The sequence below is a fragment of the Hemiscyllium ocellatum genome, chromosome 21, assembly GCF_020745735.1.
Source record: "Hemiscyllium ocellatum isolate sHemOce1 chromosome 21, sHemOce1.pat.X.cur, whole genome shotgun sequence".
Taxonomy (NCBI): Eukaryota; Metazoa; Chordata; class Chondrichthyes; order Orectolobiformes; family Hemiscylliidae; genus Hemiscyllium; species Hemiscyllium ocellatum.
In genome coordinates, this window is record NC_083421.1 from 54,709,486 (window position 1) to 54,733,885 (window position 24,400).

At 40.2% G+C, this 24,400-nt stretch overlaps 1 protein-coding gene across 3 annotated transcripts in view; it reads left to right on the plus strand.

Moving 5' to 3' along the window:
* gpr107 (G protein-coupled receptor 107) overlaps positions 1-24,400 on the plus strand; it is a 103,915-nt gene that overhangs the window by 56,695 nt on the left and 22,820 nt on the right. For 2 of the 3 annotated variants that reach the window (XM_060841500.1, XM_060841501.1), the window contains exons 16-17: positions 9,447-9,530; positions 14,004-14,125. In XM_060841500.1, coding sequence (XP_060697483.1) covers positions 9,447-9,530; positions 14,004-14,125 — 206 coding nt within the window. Of the gene's footprint in view, positions 1-9,446; positions 9,531-14,003; positions 14,126-24,400 lie in introns of those variants that run through there. The other variant, XM_060841502.1, reaches the window with a different exon arrangement.

A 24,400-nucleotide genomic window follows, 5' to 3' on the forward strand; every position in this document is an offset into this window, starting at 1 on the left:
GATATTTTCTTCCTCTGGACCCATGGTGAGGAGTCACTGATAAAACTACACAGTGACATCAACAAGTTTCACCCCACCCTCAAATTCACCATGCACCACTCTCGTCTATCTGTCTCATTCTTGGACACATGCATCTCCATCAAGGATGTACACCTCAGCACCACACTCTACAACAAACCCACAGACAACCTCACTTTTCCAGCTTCCACCCAAAACATATTAAAACAGCCATCCCCTATGGACAAGCCCTATGCGTACACTGGATCTGCTCAGATGAGGAGGAACGTGACAGACACTTGGAAGTACTCTGGGAGGCCTCACAAGAACAGGATATGATGCTGAACTCATCGACCGCCAGTTCCGACATGCCACAGCAAGGAACCGTAATGACCTCCTCAGGAGACAGATACATGCTGCAACCCTTTGTTGTTCAGTATTTCCCAGGAGCTGAAAAACTATGCCGTGTTCTTTGTGACCTGCAACATATTATCAATGAGAATGAGCATCTCACCAAGACCTTCCCTTGTTTGTAGCAAGATGCCCGGCTCTCAGGGACAACTCCATACAACCCTGTCACGGTAGGTGCTGCAAGACATGTCAGAGTGTAGACATAGATGCCACCATTACGCGTGTACGTGGCAGATACTCATGTGACTCAGCCAACATTGTCTATCTTATACGTTGTAGGCAAGGATGCCCTGAGGGCATGGTACATTGGGGAAACTGAGCAAAGGCTACGACAACTGATGAATGGGCACCGCACAACAATCAACAGACAGGAGGGTTCCCTCCCAGTTAGGGGACACTTCAGTGGTCCAGGACATTCAACCTTGGACACTCGGGTGACCATCCTCCAAGGTGGACTTCGGGACAGGCAGAGGCTAATAGCTAAGTTTGGTACCCATAGGGAGGGCCTCAACCGGGACGTTGAGTTCATGTTGCATTATAGATGACCATCATTGCGCGCTCTCTCTCTCCTCTCTCTTCTTCCCCCCCCTTCAAACATCCTCCTTCTTCAAAGACTGCAATTTCCCCTCCGACGTGGCCGACGATGCTCTCCACCGCATCTCCTCCACTTCCCGCACCTCCGTCCTTGAACCCTACTGGTCCTCACCTTCCACCCCACCAACCTCCAGATACATCGTATTTTCTGCCACTTCCAAACAGACCCCACCACCAGGGATATATTTCCCTCCCCACCCCTATCAGCATTCCAGAGAGACCACTCCCTCTGCAACTCCCTTGTCAGGTCCACACCCCCCACCAACCCAACCTCCACTCCCGGCACCTTCCCCTGCAACCGCAAGAAGTGCAAAACTCGCGCCCTTGCCTCCCCCTCACCTCCCTCCAAGGCCCCAGTGGATCCTTCCATATCTGTTGAAAATTCACCTGCATCTCCACACACATCATTTACTGTATCCGCTGCACCCGATGTGATCTCCTCTACATTGGGGAGACAGGCCGCCTACTTGCAGAACGTTTCAGGGAACACCTCTGGGACACCCCCACCAACCAACCCAACTGCCCTGTGGCTGAACACTTTTAACTCCCCCTCCCACACAGCCAAGGACATGCAGGTCCTTGGCCTCCTCCATCGCCAGACCCTGGCCACGCGACGCTCTAGGAAGAGCGCCTAGGAACCATCCAACCACTTGGGATGAATGTAGATTTCTCCAGCTTCCTCATTTCCCCTCCCCCTACCTTATCTCAGTCCAAACCCCCGGATTCAGCACCGCCCTTTTGACCTGTAATCTTCTTCCCGATCTCTCCACCCTCACTCCCTCTCCGGCCTATCATCCTCACCTTCCACCTGTCGTATTCCCAGCGCCCCTCTCCCAAATTCCCTCCCCTCTACCTTTTATCTCAGCCAGTTTGGCACACCAGCCTCAATCCTGAAGAAGAGCTTATGCCCGAAACGTCGATTCTCTTGCTCCTCGGATGCTGCCTGCCCTGCTGTGTTTTTCCAGCACCACACTTTTCACCTCTGGTCTCCAGCATCTGCAGTCCTCACTTACTCCACCTTCAACATATTGTCTAGCTATCACCATTGTTAACAGCTAACCTGAAAATGCAACTTTTTAAACAAAGGTTTTGTGATTTACACATGAAAGAAGTGAAACTATCATGATATTCAAACAGATGAAAAACTTAACAGACAATCAATTTTTCAATGTATAATTTCAGTTACCTCACACTGTAAATTTTTGCTATAAATTCTGTGTGTTAGGATTGAGCCCTCCACTATCACCTGATGAAGGAGCGTCGCTCCAAAAGCTAGTGTGCTTCCAATTAAACCTGTTTGACTATAACCTGGTGTTGTGTGATTTTTAACTTTGTACACCCCAGTCCAACACCGGCATCTCCAAATCGTAAAAAGTGTAAGCTTTGTTAAAATGATGGTACATAGTCCCTTTAAAAGGTCTCCGTGACCAATGTACCTGTTGAGAGTGGATTCATAACCTGCCCTCATCCCATGTCGATTAAAACTGGAAATAGGTGAATTTAAGGAGGACTGGATTCTTCTTTGAAATTTTAAACATGTTTAAATAATTTATTTTGTTCTCTCTCTTTCCTTTCTGTCAGTCTATCTCTAACAATTCAACTCAAATATACCTTTTTCAGATCTCACAATCTCCCCCACCCTAACCTCAAACCTGTTATTTAACCCAGTGTTTTAGATTTCAGAATTAGCCAAATTGTTTAGGTCTTTCAAAACATCTGTATCGAGCCAAATCGCCTCAATTTCTTCCTCTCAATGCCCGAGTGTTTTAACACAGGTATAAGTATTGTAAGGCAATTGGATCCCCATGGAATTTGTTTGCTGACTGGAACTGGAATTTATAGTACTTGGGTTAGTATTGCACATTCTAAGCTGCTGTATTTTTGGGTTTCTTACTGGTGCAATAGTGTTGCTTGTCCTGGCTCAATATAGAAACATAAAAAGTAAGTGTAGAAGCATGCCATTCGGCCCTTCAAGCCTACTCTATCATTCGGTATGATTAGAACTGATCTTTCAACTCACTATCCTGTTCCTATTTCCTTCCTCTGCCTTTGCATTCTTTTAGCCCTAACTACTATTTGAAACAATGTAATATTTTTGCCCTCGACTACTTTCTGTGGCAGAGAATTCCACAGCCTCAGTACTCTCTTGAAGAATAAATTTCTCCTCATTTTACTCCTAAATGGGCGACCCTACATCCTTAGACTGTAACCCTTGATTCTGGACTCCCCAGTCATCAGGAACATCCTTCCTGCATTTACATTGCTTGGTCCTGTTAGAATTTTTTAGGTTTCTGTAATGACTCTTAACTAATCTGGTCTCTCTTGTCAGTCTTGCTATCCCGGAAATCAGTTTGCCACTCCTTCCTAGTCTAGAACATCCTTTCTCCGATAAGGAGACCAAAGTGACGCACAATACTCCAGGTATGATGTCATCAAGGTGCTATACAATTGCTGGAAGACATTCTTGCTCCTGTTCTCAAATTCTCTCACTTTGAAGGGAAACATACCATTTGCCACCTTCGCTGTCTGCTGCACCTGCTTCTTACTTTCAGTGACTGGATACAAGGATACCCAGGCCTTGTTACACTTTCCTTTTACCATTTCCTAATCAGTCACCAGTCAGATACTCGCCTCCCTGTTTTGCTCTCAAAGTGGATAATCTCTCTTTTATCTACATTATACTTCGTCTGCCGTGCATTTTCCCAATTAACTTGTCCAGTTTATCTATATACACTCTGCGTCCTCCTCACAGCTCACCCTACCACCAGGCTTTGTGTTGCCTGCAAACTTGGAGATGTTACATTTAGTTCCCTCATCTAAATCATTAATACATGTTGTGAATAACTGGGATCCGAGCACCAATGACGCAAATCCATTTGTTTCTACCCTTGGTTAATGTCAGCCAACAAGTTCTCTAGCCATCTTAGTACACGACCATAAACCCACGTGCATTACTTTTACAATCTAATCTCTTGTTTGGAATTTATTAAAAGCCTTATGGATATCCAACTACATCATATCCACTAGTTCCTTTATCAATTCTACGAGTTATATTCTTGAAAGATTCTGACAGATTTGTCAAACAAGACGTTACCTTTTGGAAATCCATGCTGGATACTGTCCAATCCTGTCACTCTTTTCTCAATGATCTGCTGTTAAATGTTTGTTTGCTGCCAATGTCATGCTAAACACTCTTTAATTCCCTGTTTTTCTCTACTTTTTTTAAATAGTGAGGTTGCGTTAGCTGCACTCCAATCCATAGTAACTTTCCCAGAGTCAATAGAATGTAGAAAGATAACCATCAATGCATCCATTATTTGTAGGGCTAATTCCTTAAGTACTCTGGAATGTACATTATTGGGCCCTGGGATTTATTGGCCTTTAATTCCATCAATTTCCCCAAAACCATTTCTCTGCTAATACTGATTTCATAACGTTCCTCCTCTTAGTAGATCCCATGTTTCCCAACATTTCATGGATATTATTTGTGTACTTTTTGTGAAGATAGAATCAATCTGCTTGTCCCCTCACTAAAACATTTTTGTTTCTGATTATAAGGAACCAACATTGATCTTACCTAATTTTTTATTCTTCACATCTATAGAAGCTTTTGCAATCAGTTTGTACATTCCCTGCAAGTTTCATATTCTACTTTATGCATATTAATCAATCTTTTTGACCTCATTTGGTGGGAATTGTTTAGATTTCAACCTTCAGTTCTGTTTTGTTTTGGTCATTTTGTATGTCGCCTCCTTGGATCTAATGCCATGCCTAATTTTCCATATTAGCTACAGTCAGGCCATCTTTCCTATTTTATTTTTATGTCAGACAGATATGAACAATTGTGGCAGTTCATCCATTTGCTCTTTAAATGTTTATCTTTGCCTATCCACGGTCATCCCTTGAAGTAGCATTCCCCAGTGTATCATCACCAGCTCACGCCCCATCCATCATAGTTTGCTTTATTGAGATTCAGGACCCTGGTCTCAGAATTAGCCCCATCACCCTCCATCTTAAGGAAGAATTCCATCATATTATGGACACTCTTCTCAGGAGACTTTGCACAGGTAAATTGCCAATTTCTTTCTCATGACACAATATCCAGTTTTCTAGTTGCTTCCCCAATATAATGATCTAGAAAACCATGCCGTGCACACTCCAGGAATTCCTCCTGTACGCTTTTTTTGCTGATTTGATTTGCCCAATTTGTACATAGGGCAAACAATAATTACTCATAATTATAACCCCCTATATTGCTTGTGTTTCTAATTCCCTGTTTAATGGCTTCCCAACATTACCACCACAGTTTGAGGGTTAATATACAACCCCCACTACTATTTTCTGGCCCTTGGTGTTTCTAAATTCATCCAATATAGAATCTACTTCACGAGAGCTAATATCATTCTCACTGTTGCATTAATGTTCTCTTTAGACAGCAATGCTACTCAACCTCTTTTTTTGTGTCTGTCCTTCCTAAAAACTGGATACCCTCAAGCTTGAATTCCTGGAATGTGTGAATGACATTCAGTTCCTTCTCTGAACCCTGTAGCCACATGTCAACTAATCCCAATTATATCATTCCAGTTTATGTCTATTTGCATATTGCCAATGCATCGTGTATTGAGACACACAACCTTGAGGCTAGTCTTTTAACATTCTTAGTCATAGAATCCTGACAGTGTGGGAACAGGTCATTCAGCCCATCCAATCCATTCTGACTCATCTGGGAGGAAATCAGAGAACCTGGAGGAAACCATGCAGACATGGGTGAATGTGCAAAATCCACATGGTTAATCATCCAAGGGTGGAATCAATCTTGGATCTCTGGTGCTGTGAGACAGCAGTGCCATCCTCTGAGCCACTGTGCCATCCCTTAGTCTTGCTCACATTATTTTGCTTTGTGGCCCCTTTTTGATTCTTGCCTTTGAATTCTTTGCTTATCACTTTTCTTATTTCCCATTTTCTTTTTATTAGTTCTTCTATTTTGTTCTTTTCTAGTATATATTCCCAAAGCCTTGCTGTTTTAGTTCAAACCTTCCCCAACCATGCTAGCAAATGCATACCCAAGGATGCTCCTGTCCACCTGCAACTCATTGAGTTTGTCCTGGTCCCACCACCTCCAGAACTAGTCCCAATGTCCCAGGAATCCTCCTTCATTACGTTATCTCTCTGGTCATATATTCATCTGATACATCCTGTTATTCTCTACTTTGACTAGCACATGGCACTGATAGCAATCCTGAAATCAGCACCTTTTTGAGGTCCTACTTTTTAACTTGCTTCCTAACTCCCTGTAATCTGCTTTTAAAAACTCATTCCTTTTTTTTCTAACCTATGTTTTTTAGTGCCATTATGTAGCTTGGCCACTGGCTGTTCACCTTCCAGAATGTCCTGGAGCTGCTCCAATACATCCTTGACTCTAGCACCTCAGCAGCAACATACCACCTTGTTTCTGGCCATAAAAGCGTTTATTTCCTTCACTATTTTCATAAAATAACTGAGCAGGGCTTGCACAGTTAATGTTAAGACATTGCATAGTGTTGTTGAATAGAGAGACCTATGGGTTCAGGTACATAGTCTTTGAAAGTTGTGTCACAGGTAGACGGGGTGTCTAAGAAGGTGTTTAGCATGCTTGCCTTCATTGCTCAGACCACTGAGTCTAGAAATTGGGACATTATGCTGTGGTTGTAAAGGATGTTGGTGAGGCCAGCTTTGGAGTATTATGTACAGTTCTGGCCCCACTGCTATGCATGGATATTGTTAAGTTAGCGAATGTTCAGTAAAGATTTACAAGGATTTTACTGGGACTGCAGGGTTTTAGTTACAAGGAGAGGCTGGATAAGCTGAGACTTTTTTCACTGGAGTGTAGTAGGCATTTGAGGGGCTGACCTTATGGAGGTTTATAAAATCATGAGGTAAGGTGAATAGCAAAGGATTTCTTAAAGTGGGTGATTTCAAAGCTGGGGGGGTATATTTTTAAGATGAGAGGAGAAAATTTTAAAGGGGAGTTGAGGGGCAACGTTTTCACACACAGGTTCGTATGTGGAATAATTGCCAAATGAAGTGGCAGCTGCAGTTACAGTTACAACATTTAAAAGACATTTGGACAGGTACATCAGTAGGAAAGCTTGAGAGGGATGTGGGCCAAATGCAAGCAAGTGGGACTTGTTGAGTTTGGAAAACTTGATCTTCATGGATTAGTTGGATCAAAGGGTCTGTTTCCCTGTTGTTTGACTCTGTGATTGAATCCCCTATTATGATAGCCTTCCTATGCTTATTCCTCCTTTCTTGTGCAGCATAGCCAACTGTGGTGCAACAGATTTTGTTGTTGTTACTTTCGCTCCTAACTGTATCCACTAATTGTGAGGAAAACTAATGGTATGCTTTCCTTCATAGTGAGAGGATTTGAGTTTCGGAGTAAGGATGTCTTGTTGCAGTTATCCAGGGCTACATCTTGAGTATTGTACACAGTTTTGGTCTCCTAGTCTAAAGGAGACATTCTTGCTATTGAGGGAGTCCAGCGAAGGCTCAACAGACTGATTGCCAGGATGGCAGGACTGACATATGAAGAAAAGTTGGCTTGAATTTACTGAAATTTAGAAGAATGAGGGTGGAAATCATAGGAACACACAAATTCCTGGTGGGACTGGACAGGGTAGATGCGGGGAGAATGTTCCTAATGTTGGACAAGTCCAAAACAAGACGTCACAATCTGAGAATAAGGGGTAAGCCATTCAGGACTGAGGAGGAAGAATTTCTTCACTCAGAATTGTGAACTTGTAGAATTCTCTCCCACAAGAAGCCGTTGGAGCCACTTCATTAGCCATATTAAAGAGGGAGCTGGATGTGGCCCTTGAGGCTAAAGGGGTCGAGGGGAATGGGGAAAGGATGAAAATGGGATGCTGTGATTGCGTGATCAGCCATGATCCTAGTGAATGGTGATGCAGGCTCGAAAGGCTGAATTGCCCACACCTGCACCTATTTTCTATCTTTCTATATTTAAGAGGAATATCTGTTTGCAGAGGAATATCCACAGGGGATTTCTGCAGTGTCTGCCTAGTCCTCTTGCTCTGCCTGCTGGTCATCCATTCCCTCCTGCCTGTGGAGTCTTAACCTGCACATTGATCACCTTTATATGCTGTCCTCTGAGCCTCACAGATGCTGCACAGTATCCCCAGACACTGCTTTGGTTTTGAAACTTGGACTTCCAGGAACTATAGATTTCCTGCACACATTATGATCCCTGCCACTGGAATTGTTCCCGACTTCTCTCTTTTAAAACTGCACCTTAAAATAATATGAATTACTCTCGTGTCCTCATCCTCTGGGCTACTGCACTATTGCCCTTATGAACTATAAACCCAAAATGAAGACCTTACGAATTATAAATGATCAAAATAGGACAAATGCTAACCCTACCTTATTCACCCACCGATCTGCTTTCAGCTCTACGTATAAGTTCTATGAGAATCTATTTTAATTAACTCATTCTGTGAAGCTCCATGAAACCACTCAAGTGTAAATGTCTGCATCTTTGCTTTCCAAGAGGTTTTACCCATTAAATAGAATCCTTAATCAAGAAGATGGGATTGAGAGCTTAATCAGACTTTAAAAATGATGACCTTTTAATTTACTTCTGAGCTTGTATCTTTTAAGTTGCTTTACAGGATAGAGAGCTCTAAGGTATAATAAAAATGAAAAAAAGGTTGTTCTGGTGAAAATGTATCTCTATATGTTAGATAACAGAATTTATCAGGTTAAGGTTCATTATTGTGTTTACCATTCCTACTTTGTCTGATATGTTACACCCTTTTTAAATCTTGTCTCACTCAAAAATATGCAATCACAATGGAATCTTTAGAGGCATCAACCTTGCAATATCACATTCAAGTAATTATCCTTGACAATTGAGTCTCAGAAACGAATATCGGCAGTGTACTCAGCCTTGAACTTTGCTCATTTTCTAGCTAATGATTACTTGTGTTGTCTTCAGTTGGGGACTATTAGATGATGATCGGGAGCAGGAACCTTAGCTGATCTTATTTCTACTTAGCCCTCAGGTCCTGCTGTTTGTTCTAGTAACCTACAGTACCTACCCAACTGAAATCAGCTAGTCCCCATTGAACTGAGTTGACATTTAGAGTGATGAGTTTTGAAGAAGACAGCTATAGAACTGTAAACTGGACAATTCATTCAACAGTTGGCACAGTAACTCTAGTATCTAATGTTTTGAATCAAGATCCTATACATCAGATGTTAACATTTTTAGATTATTAGTTTTAAAGAATCCCATGACACATTTCTTTGCTATTCCTATGGTACCCCATTTTGAGTTCCACTAGTTAATTTGTAATAAATAGCATTTAAATGAAGAACGCATTCTGTTAGGTTTGCCTGTCATATTGCTGTACTTTAAATGCAAGTTTTGCTTCTCTGTGTTCCAGATTGTGTGTTACATTTATTTTACGCGGATCATAGCAATTCTGATCAAAATCATTGTGCCTTTCCAGTGGAAATGGCTGTATCAGGTGAGTACATTCACCATTTATTTATAGTAATCTTGCTGTAGTCTATTGTAGTGAAAAGGTAAAGATAAATCAGTCATGGGGTTCAAATTTAATTACGATTGAAGAAAATTAATTAGTTTAGTAAGGCTGTCCAGTATTTCCATTGAGTCAAGACAGAAGGGGAGGGTGGAAAAGGTGGTAATATCATGTTGCATTTTACTGACCTTTTAGAAGATGATTACAGCAAGTTTGGCCAACCTTTACCCATCTAGAAAGAACCTAAAAAGCAGATATGGTAGCATGCAATTCTTTATTCAGTGATCTCAAACGTTCTTGGATTTGCTTGTCTATCCATTCCATTTATTGAGTGTTCTGTGTGATACACACATTGCTAATGCCTGTGTTAGATTGGATCTTTACTCGTTTGAATCCTATTTTCTAATTTTTTTATCGAGATTTACATCTTCCATAAATAAAACAAAGAATTGCGGATATTGGCAATATTGAAAAACATGAAACCAAAATTTGCTACAAAAACTCAACAGATCTGGCAGCAGTTGTGGAGGGAAAACCGAATTAAGTCCCATGGTCCAACTTCTGGAGTAACTTCAGTTAACTGTTTTCTCCCACAGGCTCTGCTTACTCTCCAAGAATTTCGGTTTTTGTTTGTTTTACTTTTTCCATACTATGTAGTTATATGATTCGTTTTTCTTCCTAACTCAGACCCTAACTCGGAGATCTTTGCACTGCCTGCAGGTTTTCCCCTGTGTTTTGTTGACTGAGTTCGATAGGGTATTCAGGGTGTCTGACTAGAGAACTGTCAATTTTGAGTTATTTTTAATCAACCTGTCCAGAGTTGTTACTACACATTTTCTGGAGCAGGTGGAATGTGAAACTGAGCCTTCTGGCTCAGTGGCAAGAATACTATCACTGTACCACAAGAGATCCCTACTGTCAGTTTTGATTGTGTTATGGTTATATCGTTCAACTTTCTATTTGCTCAGTTGATTAGTTGCTGGGCACGTTGAGTCCATAAGATTCTGAGAAATATTTCACTGTCTTCATTGGCTATTATGATATTATTTCATGAAGTACACTTCTTGCCTAGTTTGTCACCCTGGCTGATGACTTTACAAGTTGCCTGTTCTAAAATTAATTTGCCAATTTGTATAACTTGTCAACTCATTCTGTAATTTCTGGGCTATATTTCCTGGTGGTCCAAAACAATGGTTCTGAAGGGGTTCAAGTCCCACCTGCTCCAGAAGTGTTTAATATAGTTCTGAACATGTTGATCGGGCAATATTGAAGATGGTATAAAAACTGTTACGTGACATTGTTTGGAGTAAATATTCAGTAACACGCCATTGCAACTGGAATACATTTCTATTTTAGGAACATATTTTGCACATGAAACTAATTTTATGTGTTTGTGCAATTCGATTAGCTTAGAAATCAGCCCTTAAATAATGATTCTCTGTATCACCAATTTTGCAGGATTTACCCATTTTTCTGAAAGCAGTGTCTTTCTGAATTTACTTAAATTTATTTCTGCTGATTCGTTTAATTACAAAATGAGCTTTCCCTTATAATTGATATTACTGACAGGGACAAAGCCACATATTCTGTTTCATGAGTTTGTTAGAAACTATAGTGCACCTTCAGAGGGGAAAACATCCCTTTTCTTTCATGGCACTGTCATATTTCCCGAAGTTGGAGATTACTGGATAATGGAAATGCAAGTCATTATTGTCATGTTCATTCTTTGAATCTCTATTGTGTATCTCTGTTATGGCATTGTGCCATTATTCTAGCTGTCCAATTAATGAAATAACTTCCTTTGTTTGACTCTTCTTTTAGAAGAATGAGGTGTTTTCTACAATTGTCTTGCTAAATCTCCTAATTTGGGACTGGTTTTTTCCACCCTTTTTAGATTAAGAGATTTAGGCAACCTAGTTCCAGGCCTCTGCTGAGATAATTGTGATAGAGGCAGCTCAAAGAAACCCAAGAGCATCACAAAATGTATGATTGAACTTCAGTTAAAGCCCTGACCTAAAGATGATTCTTAATCTTGGAGCGTAGAGGGAACAAGATTGGAGGAGAAGAAAGATGTCTGCATCTGGCATCAGTTTGTGATGGGGTCTTCTTTGGGTAAATACGCTTCCACCAACTCTTCTAATAATAGTCCACAGGGCTTGCAAGTGTTATGTCTTTTTATTGACTCAAGAGACATGGACATTGCTGGTTGGCCAGTTTTTATTGCCTGTTCCGATTTGTCCCCGAGTATGCGGTGATGAACTGCCTCTTGAACCGTAATCCATGTGCTGTAGATAGACTCTCACTGCTCTTAAGGAGGGAATTCAAGGTTTGACACACAAACACTGAAGGAGAAGCAATATATTTCCAACTCCAGGATAGTGATTGGCTTGGAGGGGATCTTGCAGGTGGTGATGTTTCAATGTATCTGCTGCCCTTAAATGGGTAGCGGTCATGGGTTTTGAAAGTTCTGCGTATGGACCTTGGCGAATATCTGCAGTGCATTTGGTAGATAGTGCATACTTCTGCTATTGTGCATTGGTGCTGGAGGGAGTAGTTGCTTGTGGATGTAGTGCCAATCAAGTGGCTGCTTTGACCTGGATGTGTCAAGCTTCTTGTGTTGTTGCAGCTGCACTGATCTAGGCAAGCATGTGTATTCCATCGCACCCTGACTTGTGTCTTACAGATGGTTAACAGGCTTTGGATGTAAGTTTCTGAATTTCCTAACATCTGACGTGATCTTGTAGCCACTCTATTAATATGGTTGAGTCCATTTGAGTTTCTCGTCAGTGGTAACTCCTAGGATGTTGATAGGGGATTCACTGATGGTAATAGCTTCAATGTAAGGGGCTAGTAGTTAATTTGTCTCATGTTGGAGATGGTCATTGCGTGGCATTTGTGTGGCATGAATGTTACTTGCCATTTGTCAGCCTAAGCCTGGATATCATCCAGGTCTTGTTGTATTTGAACATGGACAATTTCATTATCTAAGGAGTCATGAATGATGATGAACATTGTGCAATCGTCGGTGAACATCGCCACTTCTGACCTTATGGTGTCATTGAAGCAGCTGAAGATGCTGAGGAGCTCCTGCAGACATGTCCTGGAACTGAGATAACTGACCTCCAGCAATACAACCATATACGTAGGAAGTAATAACCACGAATAAATCTATAAGATATAGGAGGAAATTAGGCCATTTGGCCCACCAAGACTGCCCCATTACTCTTTGACAAGAGACATATACTTATATAACAAGAAGGCCACTTTTGGAATATAGTGTGCAATTCTGCTTTCCTTCCTATCGGAAGGATGTTGTGAAACTTGAAAGGGTTCAGAAAAGATTCACAAGGATGGTGCAAGAGTTGAAGGATTTGAGCTGCAGGGAGAGGCTGAATAGCCTGGGGCTCTTTTTCCTGGATCGTCCGAGGATGAGGGGTCACTTTATGGAGGTTTATACAATCATGAGGGGCATGGATAGGGTAAGTAGACAAGGTCATTTCCCTGGGAGTGGAGTAGTCCAGCATTGGAGGGCATAGGTTTTGGGTGAGAGGGGAAAGATTTAAAAGGGTCAATGTTTTCACGCAGAGGATGGTGCGTGTTTGGAATGAGCTGCCAGAGGAAGTGGTGAAGGCTGGTACAATTACAACATTTAAAACGCATCTGGTTAGACACATGAATAGGAAGGGTTTAGAAAGATATGAGCCATGTGCTGGCCAATGGAACTAGATTAGGTTGGGATATCTGGTCAGTGTGGATAGTTAGTCTGAAGGGTCTGTTTTTCTCCTGTACGTCTTTGTGACTCTATAGTAAAATAACAACTTACATTAGCTTAAGGCTGGTTAACTATATTAACACTAAGTAATATTGTTTTCTTCCAAGAGATTGTCACTAATTCTTTGGAATTCTTTAAAACACAGGGGGTGGACAGTTTTTAAAGTATTTTTTAAGTTGATAGATTCTTGAATACCAAGGGGTTGAAAGATAATTGAGGATTATATGGAATGAGGAATACAACTGAGATTAAAATTAGATTGACCATGACTTTATTGAATGATGGACCAAACTTGAAAGCCAAGTGGCCTTTTCCCTTCCTTGTTCATATCTATGCTATATATTTGTAGATTTAACTAATAACCAGAGCATGCTAAAACTGATTAGCTCATCCCAGAGACCATCAGTAAGTGAGTTCTTCCAAAGCTCGCTCTTTACTCCTCAAGGCCAACTGCTTTTTCTGGCAGAATTAAAGCACACAGTAATAAAGTTGGTCGGTGCCACTTACTTTATATTGCATGTTCTTTATTACCAAGGGACTTAAGTTTTTGGAAAAAGAATGCATTTTTGGCAAATGAATTTCATTCATTATTAATTCTTCTTTTTGTGTTTTGAAACCCTTTGAAAAAAATTGTTGAACCAAAAATCCATAGCATTGTTTTCTGATCAGGATTCTATAAATTTTAGTTCCTAGATGAACTTGCCACGCTTGTGTTCTTCTGTTTGACGGGATATAAGTTTCGACCAGCTTCAGACAATCCCTACCTTCAACTACCTCAGAATGAGGAAGATGTAGAGATGGATGAAGTGTAAGTACTTTCAGCTCAAAGTTTATTTTGGACTAAAACGTATTCATGAGCTTTCAAAAATCTATAACAACATTTTTATGATTTGACACAATGATCCCAATATGATTGTGATCAACCAATGATTTATTATTAGGTGCTAATTTCCACTTCGAGAATTACACCTTGAAACTGGTGGTTATTGTTTGTCAGTTGGGTGTGGTGCAGGTATCATTGGTAACACTTACGTGCAACACAGTTCGCCTGTGTGAATTCTGTGTCACCCAAAATGAAATGGAATTTTACAAATTAATGCCAAATTCCTCTTTCTCTTTGAGAAGTGCTAAAGGAGGGTGAACTCCCAGCAGAAAATAACCACTTCAGACAAAGCAAGGTAGCCAATATAAAAATATGCTGTTGAAGAGGTCACTTTGCAGAGGGAGGGAGTAGGCAAGCTGCACAGTGAAAATCGAAAATTCAATGTTTTCTAAAATCTTTGAGAGTCTGCTAAAACTTTGGAAAAAGTTTCATGTTTTAAAAGCAAACCTGGAAGAAGGCACAGGTGTATACCTACACATCAACATTGTGTGTATCACTCTCCATTAAACACACAATCACTATAAAACTATGAAACCTCAGTAAGAATCATGCAGTAAAGAAGATTGCTAACCTTGAAGCTGTGGAGGTGAACAACAGCTGGGAAGATGAAAGAAAGTAAGGGACACTGCAGATCTTGTAAAGAGAAATGTTGGAAACCTTCTAGTGTTTTTTTAAAATATCACGGGATGCACTTGTTTGAATTTTTTTCATTTTGGTGGGAATTAATTTCACTTAGTATAAATTTTCTGAAGAAACTGACAGGTTGAGTGTGAAGTCCCCAATTCGTGCCATTTATAGATATTATAAGGTTTCCAAATGGAGCATGTTTGATGCAATATCTAATATTGTATTCAATATCTAAATAGTTTTGGTGCGAATGACTTGGCTTGCTATGTTCATATTGCTTAAGCCATTTAATTTTTATGCATACTTCCAGTGTTTTCACTTTATTTTAACTTAAGTTTCTTTGTTCATAGTTCATCTCTTTCTACTCAAACTCATTTATACTATTTTTTTCTCAATACATGTACATAACTTCTTAAAGTGCATTGTCTACAGTTGTGTATTATATGTTAATTGTATTCTAACCAATACATTATAAAATTTCAACCTAAGCCCTATTGATTTATTTCTGCATTGTTCTGCCTGTCTGTCCAATTTTCATTTTAATTGCTGTTAGCATTTTGGAGGGTTGAAGCTACTGTTGGCCCTGATGCTTTTTGGTCGCTTCTAAAGGATTCTTGCTCTGAGCATTGTAAACTTAGCTCACTTATTTCACCAAAATGTATTCATCTGTTTTCAATTTAATTTGTCCTTTTTTTTTTCAACTTCACAACTGATTTAAATTAGTTTGCTCTTGTCATTCTAGCATTATGTTTGCTGATTTGACAGGCTTAGAATTGACTTCTACACCTCAGTCATATAATATAAAATAGAAATAACTAACCTTACATTTCTCCATCCAGCAGCTGTTTATTATCTGTTGCTATACCTTTGTCAAATCTATTGCATTTCTTTAGCCATGACCTATCCTTGATTCTCAAGATTTTGCTTTTATCAGAAATCTTGGTGGGGCTTTTCTATGTCTAAATGAGCTGCATGCTTATAATCTGAAATAAGGTAATGAAATTGAAGAAACAAGACTTTGCCTTCTTAGTTGATGTTTCATACGAAGCTGTTTCTGTAGTGATACTCTTCCAGTCAATGCCATTACAAGCATTTTGTTAGTCTATCTATATTTCTTTGGGTTTTGTTTCTGATTATACACAACCCTCCTCTTTTTAACCTGATTTCATCCCAATCCTGTGAAGCTTCAGTATTTGTAAGTTGGTTCTTGAAATTATTCACAACTCTGAATCCCTGTTGATCTTAAATGGAAAAGGAAGGAGTATTGTTTACCCTAAAATATTTTTAAAATGGGACTAGGGCAGATATAGTTTGCTGAATAAGATGTTAGTCTGCACAGTTTAAGGAAGCATAACCTTTGCCTGAGTGCTTGAGGGTTCTGGATGTTCAAGTGTCTTACACCTATAATGAATCCAGCTGATGTTATTACCAGACAAATCAAATCACGTACAGGAATCTGGCTTGATAGATTGTGCTTTGATTTATTTTGAATGGAGTGGTCTCTTATGTACCATAACTATGCAGTGCTGCAGATTTTTCTTTACCAATAAAACAAAGTTATCAACAAAATAAATTAATATGTCGGTGGTGGGCAAGTTGTTGGAGGGAATCCTGAGGGACAGGATATACATGTATTTGGAAAGGCAAGGACTGATTAGGATAGTCAACATGTCTTTGTGCAAGGGAAATCATGTCTCGCAAACTTGATTGAATTTTTTGGAGAAGTAACAAAAAAGATTGATGAAGGGAAGAGCAGTAGATGTGATCTACATGGACTTCAGTAAGGCATTCGACAAGGTTCCCTATGGGAGACTGGTTAGCAAGGTTATGCCTCACGGAATACGGGGAGAACTAGTCATTTGGATACAGAACTGGCTCAAAGGTAGAAGACAGAGGGTGGTGTTGGAGGGTTGTTTTTCAGACTGGAGGCCTGTGACCAGTGGAGTGCCACAAGAATCGGTGCTGGGTCGATTACTTTTTGCCATTTGGATGTGAGTGTAAGAGGTACAGTGGGCAGCAAAGAAGGTTATCTCAGTTTACAACAGGATCTTGACCAGGTAGGTCAATGGGCCGAGAAGTGGCAGACAGAGTTTACTTCAGATAAGTGCGAGGTGCTACATTTTGGGAAAGCAAATCTTAGCAGGACTTACGCACTTAATGGTAAGGTCCTAGGGAGTGTTGCTGAACAAAGAGACCTTGGAGTGCAGGTTCATAGCTCCTTGAAAGTGGAGTCGCAGATAGATAGTGAAGAAGGCGTTTGGTTTGCTTTCTTTTATTGGTCAGAATATTGGGTACAGGAGTTAGGAGGTCATGTTGCGGCTGTACAGGACATTGGTTAGGCCACTGTTGGAATATTACGTGCAATTCTGGTCCCCTTCCTATCGGAAAGATGTGAAACTTGAAAGGGTTCAGAAAAGATTTACAAGGATATTGCCAGGGTTTGAGCTATAGGGAGAGGCTGTACTGGCTGGGGCTGTTTTCCCTGGAGCGTTGGAGGTTGAGGGGTGACCTTTATAGAGGTTTATAGAATTATGAGCGGCATGGCTAGGAAAATAGACAAAGTCTTTTCCTTGGGGTCGGGGAGTCCAGAACTAGAGGGCATAGGTTTAGGGTGAGAGGGGAAAGATACAAAAGAGACCTAAGGGGCATCTTTTTCAGCAGAGGGTGGTACGTGTATGGAATAAGCTACCAGAGGTTGTGGTGGAGGTTGGTACAATTGCAATATTTGAGAGGCATTTGGATGGGTATATGAATAGGAAGGGTTTGGAGAGAGATGGGCCCGGGTGCTGGCAGGTGGGGCTAGATTGGGTTGGGATATCTGGTCGGCATGGATGGGTTGGACTGTTCCATGCTGTACATCTCTGACTATAAAATAGAATTAAACAACCCATCTACGAACAATTCAAAGATTTTTGACATACAGTAAAAGTATATTCCCAGAACACACATTTTAAATTGTGAAGAAACAAAACAACATTTGTATAGTACTGAAAGCATACCCCTGCTACAGCACTCAAAAATGCATTCATACAATACTTATGCCAGAGTCTCTGTATCTAATATCACAGCAGGTTTAAGTCAGTTGTGACTTCCACTTTTAGACTGTCATTGCAAATAGCTTCTTCCTCGATTATGTACTTATTTAAATGTACTCATCTTTGAGTTATCTCTTCAGGGTTTTATCCCAACACTTCTAGTCTGAGACTAACACAACTCCTCAGTTTAAGGTTTATAATTCACTACATACATCCTTTCCTTCTCAAGTGCACAGGTTGGCACAGCCATCTTATCCCAAGGATTTCACATGGCTGCTTCATTCCAAGTGAAATGAAAACAAAGTGCTGGAAATCTTCACCCTTTTTAAGCTGCGGGCATTTCCCTTAAGCTTAAAAAAATATATATACTTGGGTAATGGTCGAATTTTTTTTACAAGTTTTTGAATATTATATTTATGGGGTCAACTAATACGTGTATATTACTTTTGAGGGGTTGAAATTCATGCACATGAAAATTCATACTGTATCATTAGCAGAAGCCCAATTGATCTCTAAACGGATAAGGAATTTTGGTTCATTTTTGTGGGCGGTACGGTGGCACAGTGGTTAGCACTGCTGCCTCACAGCGCCAGAGACCCGGGTTCATTTCCCGCCTCAGGCGACTGACTGTGTGGAGTTTGCACGTTCTCCCCCTGTCTGCGTGGGTTTCCTCCGGGTGCTCCGGTTTCCCCTCTCAGTCCAAAGATGTGCAGGTCAGGTGAATTGGCCATGCTAAATTGCCCGTAGTGTTAGGTAAGGGGTAAATGTAGGGGTATGGGTAGGTTGCGCTTCGGCGAGGCGATGTGGACTTGTTGGGCGAAGGGCCTGTTTCCACACTGTAAGTAATCTAATCTAATCTTTTAAAAAAAAATTGAATTATGGTAATTATGAAAACATGGATTGGAACACAACAGTCAGTGGACTGGAAGACAGAGAGCAGAGCAGAACAACTGGCAAACTGGAAAGCTGAAGTGGAATGTGACAGCTGGCACACTTACTCATAAACATTAATCTGTTCTCTGTGAAGAGCTAGGTCGATTTTTACATGAGATATATGGAAAATTTCAGATTATTTGGCCATAAATATGGGGTTGACTTTTACATGAGGTCGACTATTACTCGTGTAGTTACGGTAAAATCTAGAACACACTAACAAACCTTATATTTAACTTGCTGGAGCACAAAACAATATAATATAAAACCCCATTTTTGTTGCAGAAAATCACTTCACTAGAAAACCAAGCTTCAAGAAATGTCTTTAAAAGAAATTATTGTGGCTACAGGATAACATAGAAATGAATTACTAATTTCAGACACATGGCCCACTCGTTACTAACAAAAAAATGGAAATCCGAAGTTACAACAAATAATGTCAAAAATATAATCAAAATACCCCAGTTTACATCAAATACAAAAATGAGACAGTGCATGTATACTGTAGTGAGTTAACAGTGCACAAAGAATGGTACTTCAGCCTGATATCTTGGGTACTTTCTGTGAATCTGCATTTCTTTCTCTCTCTAAGGCAACTCATTAAAAGGAATTTTAAGCTGTTCAGATTTTAAAAAAAAGCTTTTTGTGATGGTGACTTTATTTATTTATATTTTTAATATTTATATTTAAGTTTGTGTTAGTGATGTATGTGTTTTCTGTGTGTCACAAGTAAATAATTAACTTTGTAGGTATTTCTGAAGCCTTGCTGATTACTTTTAAAATTGCACTCGAACTGTCTATCTTGGCATCGAATAAGCTTTTGTTTATCTGAGGATATTTTACGGTTTAGCAAAGTATACGTGTGCTTTAAGATCTGTTAGAAGTATCTGGATTTCGGTTGTTTCCCTTAAACTTAAAACCATTTAGCTTCCTGGGAGAGACATTTCTTTTAGTTTTATTTTGTTTTGGGCAATTCTGTGAAGTCCTTGGATTTAATAGTTGAATAAGACAACACTTCTCAGAAGTGGAGAATTTAGTAAAGTTAGATTACGTCAGAGTAAATAGTGATAAGTCTCAACCCTGAAGTATTGGGATAAAACCCTGAAGAGGGTACTTGAAATTGAGTACATTTAAGCTCAGGTGTTTCGTCTAGTCGCTGTTACATGAAGCTATCAATGTATTAGGAAAATTTTTTTTTGGTGTGTACTATACATGGGGATGGTTTTGTTTTGGAATTTTTAAGGTGAAATTTGGGATTAATGGGAGTATACTTTTACTGTCTATTGAAAAATATTCTAATGTGTGTTTACTTTAGACAAATGTAAGTTGTTGCATTTTGGCAGTGCTTATACAGTTGAAGGGCAGGACTGGTATAGTTAATGACGTTGGTGAGGCCTCTTCTCGGCTACTGTGGGTACAATTCTGGTCTCCCTGTTACAAGAATATTATTAAACTGGAGAGGGCTCAGAAGAGATTTACCAGGATGTTGCCGGAAATGAAGAGTTTTAGTTATAAGGTGAGGCTGGATAGGCTCGGACCTTTTTCATTCGTGCAGAGGAGTTTGAGAGATTATGAAATAATGAGAGGTATAGATACGGTAAATGGCAGGTGCCTTTTGTGTGGGGCGTATTTTTTAAGGTGAGAGAAGAAAGATTTTAAAAAGATATGAAGGTCAATTAGTTTTACAGTGACCTTCCAAAGAATAACCCACCCAGACTCATTTCCCTCTGACTAATGCGCCGAACACTACGGGCAATTTAGCATGGCCAATTCACCTAACCTGCACATTTTTGGACTGTGGGAGGAAACTGGAGCACCCGAAGGAAACCCACGCAGACACAGGGAGAATGTGCAAACTCCACACAGACAGTTGCCTGAGGCGGGAATTGTACCCGGGTCCCTGGTTCTGTGAGGCAGCACTGAGCCACCTTGCCACCCTATAAAAAGCACATGAGAAAGAAATATTTGGAGGGATACGAGCCACATGCAGCAGGTGGGACTAGTTTAGTTTGGGGTTATAGTTGGCATGGGCTGGTTGGACTGAAGGGTATGTTTCCATAATTTATGACTGTATGATTGGAGAGTGTTACCAAACAATAAGACCTAGGGGTGCACATGCATTGTTCCTTGAAAATGGAGTCACAACTAGACAGAGTGGTGAAAACAACATTTGGCATGTTTGCCTTCATTGGTCAGAACATTTAAGACTTGGAACGTCATGTTGCAGTGGTACAGACACTGGTGAGGCCACTTTTAGAATACTACATTAAATTTTGGTCCCCCTTGTATAGGAGTGATGGTGTTAAACTTCAGCACGTGCAGAAAAGATTTACAAAGATGTTGCCAGGACTGTAGAGTATGAGTTGTAGGGAACGGCAGAATAGATTGGGACTTTTGTCATTGGAACATAGGAGGTTGAGAAGTGATGCTTTATAAAATCATGAGGGGCATGGATATGGTGAATAACCAAGGTCTTTTTCCTAGGGTGTGCGAATCCAAAATTAGAGGACATAAGTTTAAGATGAGATGGGAATGATTTAAAAGGAACGGAGGATGAACTTTTTTACGCGGAAGATGTTGCATGTATGGAGCGAGCTGCCAGAGGAGGTGGTGGAGGCTAGTAAAATTACAACTGTTAAAAGACACCTGGATAGGTATATGAATAGCAACGGCTTAGAGGGATCTGGGTCAAGTGCTGGCAAACAGGACTAGGTCAGATTGGAATGTCTGGTCAGCATGGATGAGTTGGACCGAAGGGTCTCTTTCTGTGCTGTATGACTTTATGTCATAAGTAAATATTATTTATTTTGTCATATCTTGATTTTATTTTGATAAACTCTTGTTTTATTGTTGAAATGAAATCTGCAGCATTGTATGCTTATGAGAGATCACTTCATTAAAACCAAAATACATTATGATCTCTTAAGCCAGGTTTCTGTCACAATCTGACTTGACTGATATTAGTATCAGTGGCATCTTAACACTGTTGACATGTCAGCTGCAGTTTTTGTTCTATCATTGCTTCATTTCATGATAAGTGCACTGATGGATTTGTGATGTCAGCACTAATTGTGGTGCCATGTCAACTTTGGATGGGTAGGTAAACGTTGCACGAAGTAAAATGAATTAATTGTGCAATTTAATTGTACAATATTTCTCTGCTAATGTGTAAGTAGGAGATAGAAGTTGCCCTGACATGATTTTCTATGATGGGGTACAAGCTTTGTACGCCTCCATATGTTAATTTTAATGAAATAATTTGGTTAATATAATTGTCTCTCTTATTGAGCAAAACAGAACTGTCAAACATTCATCTGAGTTGCAGTTATTTGCTGGAGTGTGAATCGTCTTCAATCTGCCTGTTGTGCAAATCTTTATAATGTAAATGGTTTTAATGCTCATGCTGTTACATTCCCTGATTTAAAAACAGAATTGCTGAACAAACACAGCAGGTCTGATCGGATCTGAAAGAGGAAAAGCAAGTTTAAAATTATGGTTCATGATTCTTCATTTTCTAACTTTAATTTGGAAAAGCAGTATTTTCAGCTTTGCTTTTTAATCCAGCCTGGTTACATGCTATTTAATTTTCTATGAATGATTCTTCTCTTGTCTCCTAAGCAGTGCAGCAATTGATCCTCTCTGGGTCAGAAAGGCTAAACAGTCTGCTGCCGGAGTTATGACAATGCTGCTGTGGATTAAGCACTAGGATGAACTTGATCAAACTTAAAATCTGCTGTGGCTGTAAACTTCAGTCACTGAGAGACTGTGCTGAACCATAGAAAGGTTACAGCATAAAGAAACTATTCAGCCCATCATTTCTGCGCTGGCTGAATAAACCAGGCATCTAGTTTCATGTCACTTTCTATCACCTGGCCTGAAACCTCACAGGTTATAGCGCATCAGATACCGATCCAAGTTCTTTTGAAATTAGTTCAGGGTTCTGCCTCAACTACCAAACTAGGTAACCAATTCCAGTCACCCTCTGCTCTGGGTCAACAATGTTTTCCTCCAGTTCCTACAAATTCTTCAATCGTCACCTTAAATCTGTGCCCCTGGTAATTGATCTCTCCACTAGGGTAAACAGGTGTTTACTATCCACTCTATTCAAGCTCTTCATCATTTTGTACTCTTCATTAAATCACCCATCAATCTCCTTTTGTTCTGAGGGAAACAACTTGCCAATCTTTACTCAAAGCTGCAACTTTAAAGCTCTGGTAACAGTCTTATAAATCTCTTCTGAGATCTTTCGAGAGCAATTATGTTCTACTAGTAATGTGATGCCCAGAATTGGAAGTAGAATCGATTTGTCAGATTTCCATCCACTCAGTCAAACCATTGATGTCACTCTGCTGTCGAAAGTCATCCTCTTCACTGTCAACCGCCTCACCAATTTTTGTCACCTGCAAATTTTCAACCATGTCTCCCACTTTTATGTATATGAGGATGTGGCATATTTTCCTCCATTCCTTTTGGAAACTTAGGAAAATGCTAAAAATTTCTGAGATGTACCCAAGATTATTGTATCTGGACCAATCTGTAGTAACTGAGTTTTTTGGACTCGCCAGTCTTCAAAAACAAAAGTAGGAAACTATTTTTGACATTGGAGGATCCCGTAGGTTTTAAACGTCAGTTTGAATTTATATCACACTTTGAATATAGTAAAACATCTCAAAGCCTTTACATAAACATAAAATGGTAGAACAAAATATGAAATCAAGCTAGTAGTAGAGATAGTTGTACAGATGACCAAAAGCTTGGACCTGAGCCAACAATTGCCCAAGGCTGAACCACATTGTTCGTTTACAGATGAGCTGTGGCAGAGGCTGATTCAGGTGATATTACAAAAAGTAGGCAGTCTTGGTGTTGGAGCAGTTATGTGACTTAAATTACAGCTTGGAGCCAAATACAGTAACAAGATTGTGAACAGTCTGATTCATTCACTTAGGTATGGTATTTGCAGGTGTAGAACAGAGTTTGTGATGGGAACCAAAAACAATGAGCTGGATATTATGTGTGCTTGCCAGGTTTATGTGGTCTTACCTCTGAAAGTGGTACTCTGGCTTCCTGTTGATATAATTGCTCTCAAAAGTCACCTGTGCACACCTCCTTGCATAAGCTTTCCAAACCCTCCCTGATCCAATATCGCAAATATACCTTGGGCCAACTTTAATCAGGCCTGCTCATGGCCTGCCTGCAGTACGAGACACCAACTGGTTCATGACATAGCTAATTACATTGACCAACAATTCCTGAGGTTACAATGAAAGCTTTGCAATTAGGCAGTTTAGCCTGCCCACAGTTCTTTATGGCTGTGGGACTGGCTTTCAATGGACGAGTCGGCTTCCAATCTACTTTCCTTCCAGGGGCAAGCCACCTGCACTGCCTCTGTGTCCTTCCACTAAATGGCTTTGGTCTTAATGTGTAGTTGAAGACAGTTTCTGTTCATTCTGCACTGGATTTCAAGAGCAGTATGACAAATCAGAGACAGCAATGTATGATCTTCATTTAATTGAGCATCCCCATATTCTATTTTGTTGAGGTAATGTTGATTGTTGAGGCACAGTGGTAATGTCCTACCTCTGACTGGGAGGCTTGGCAAGTCCCA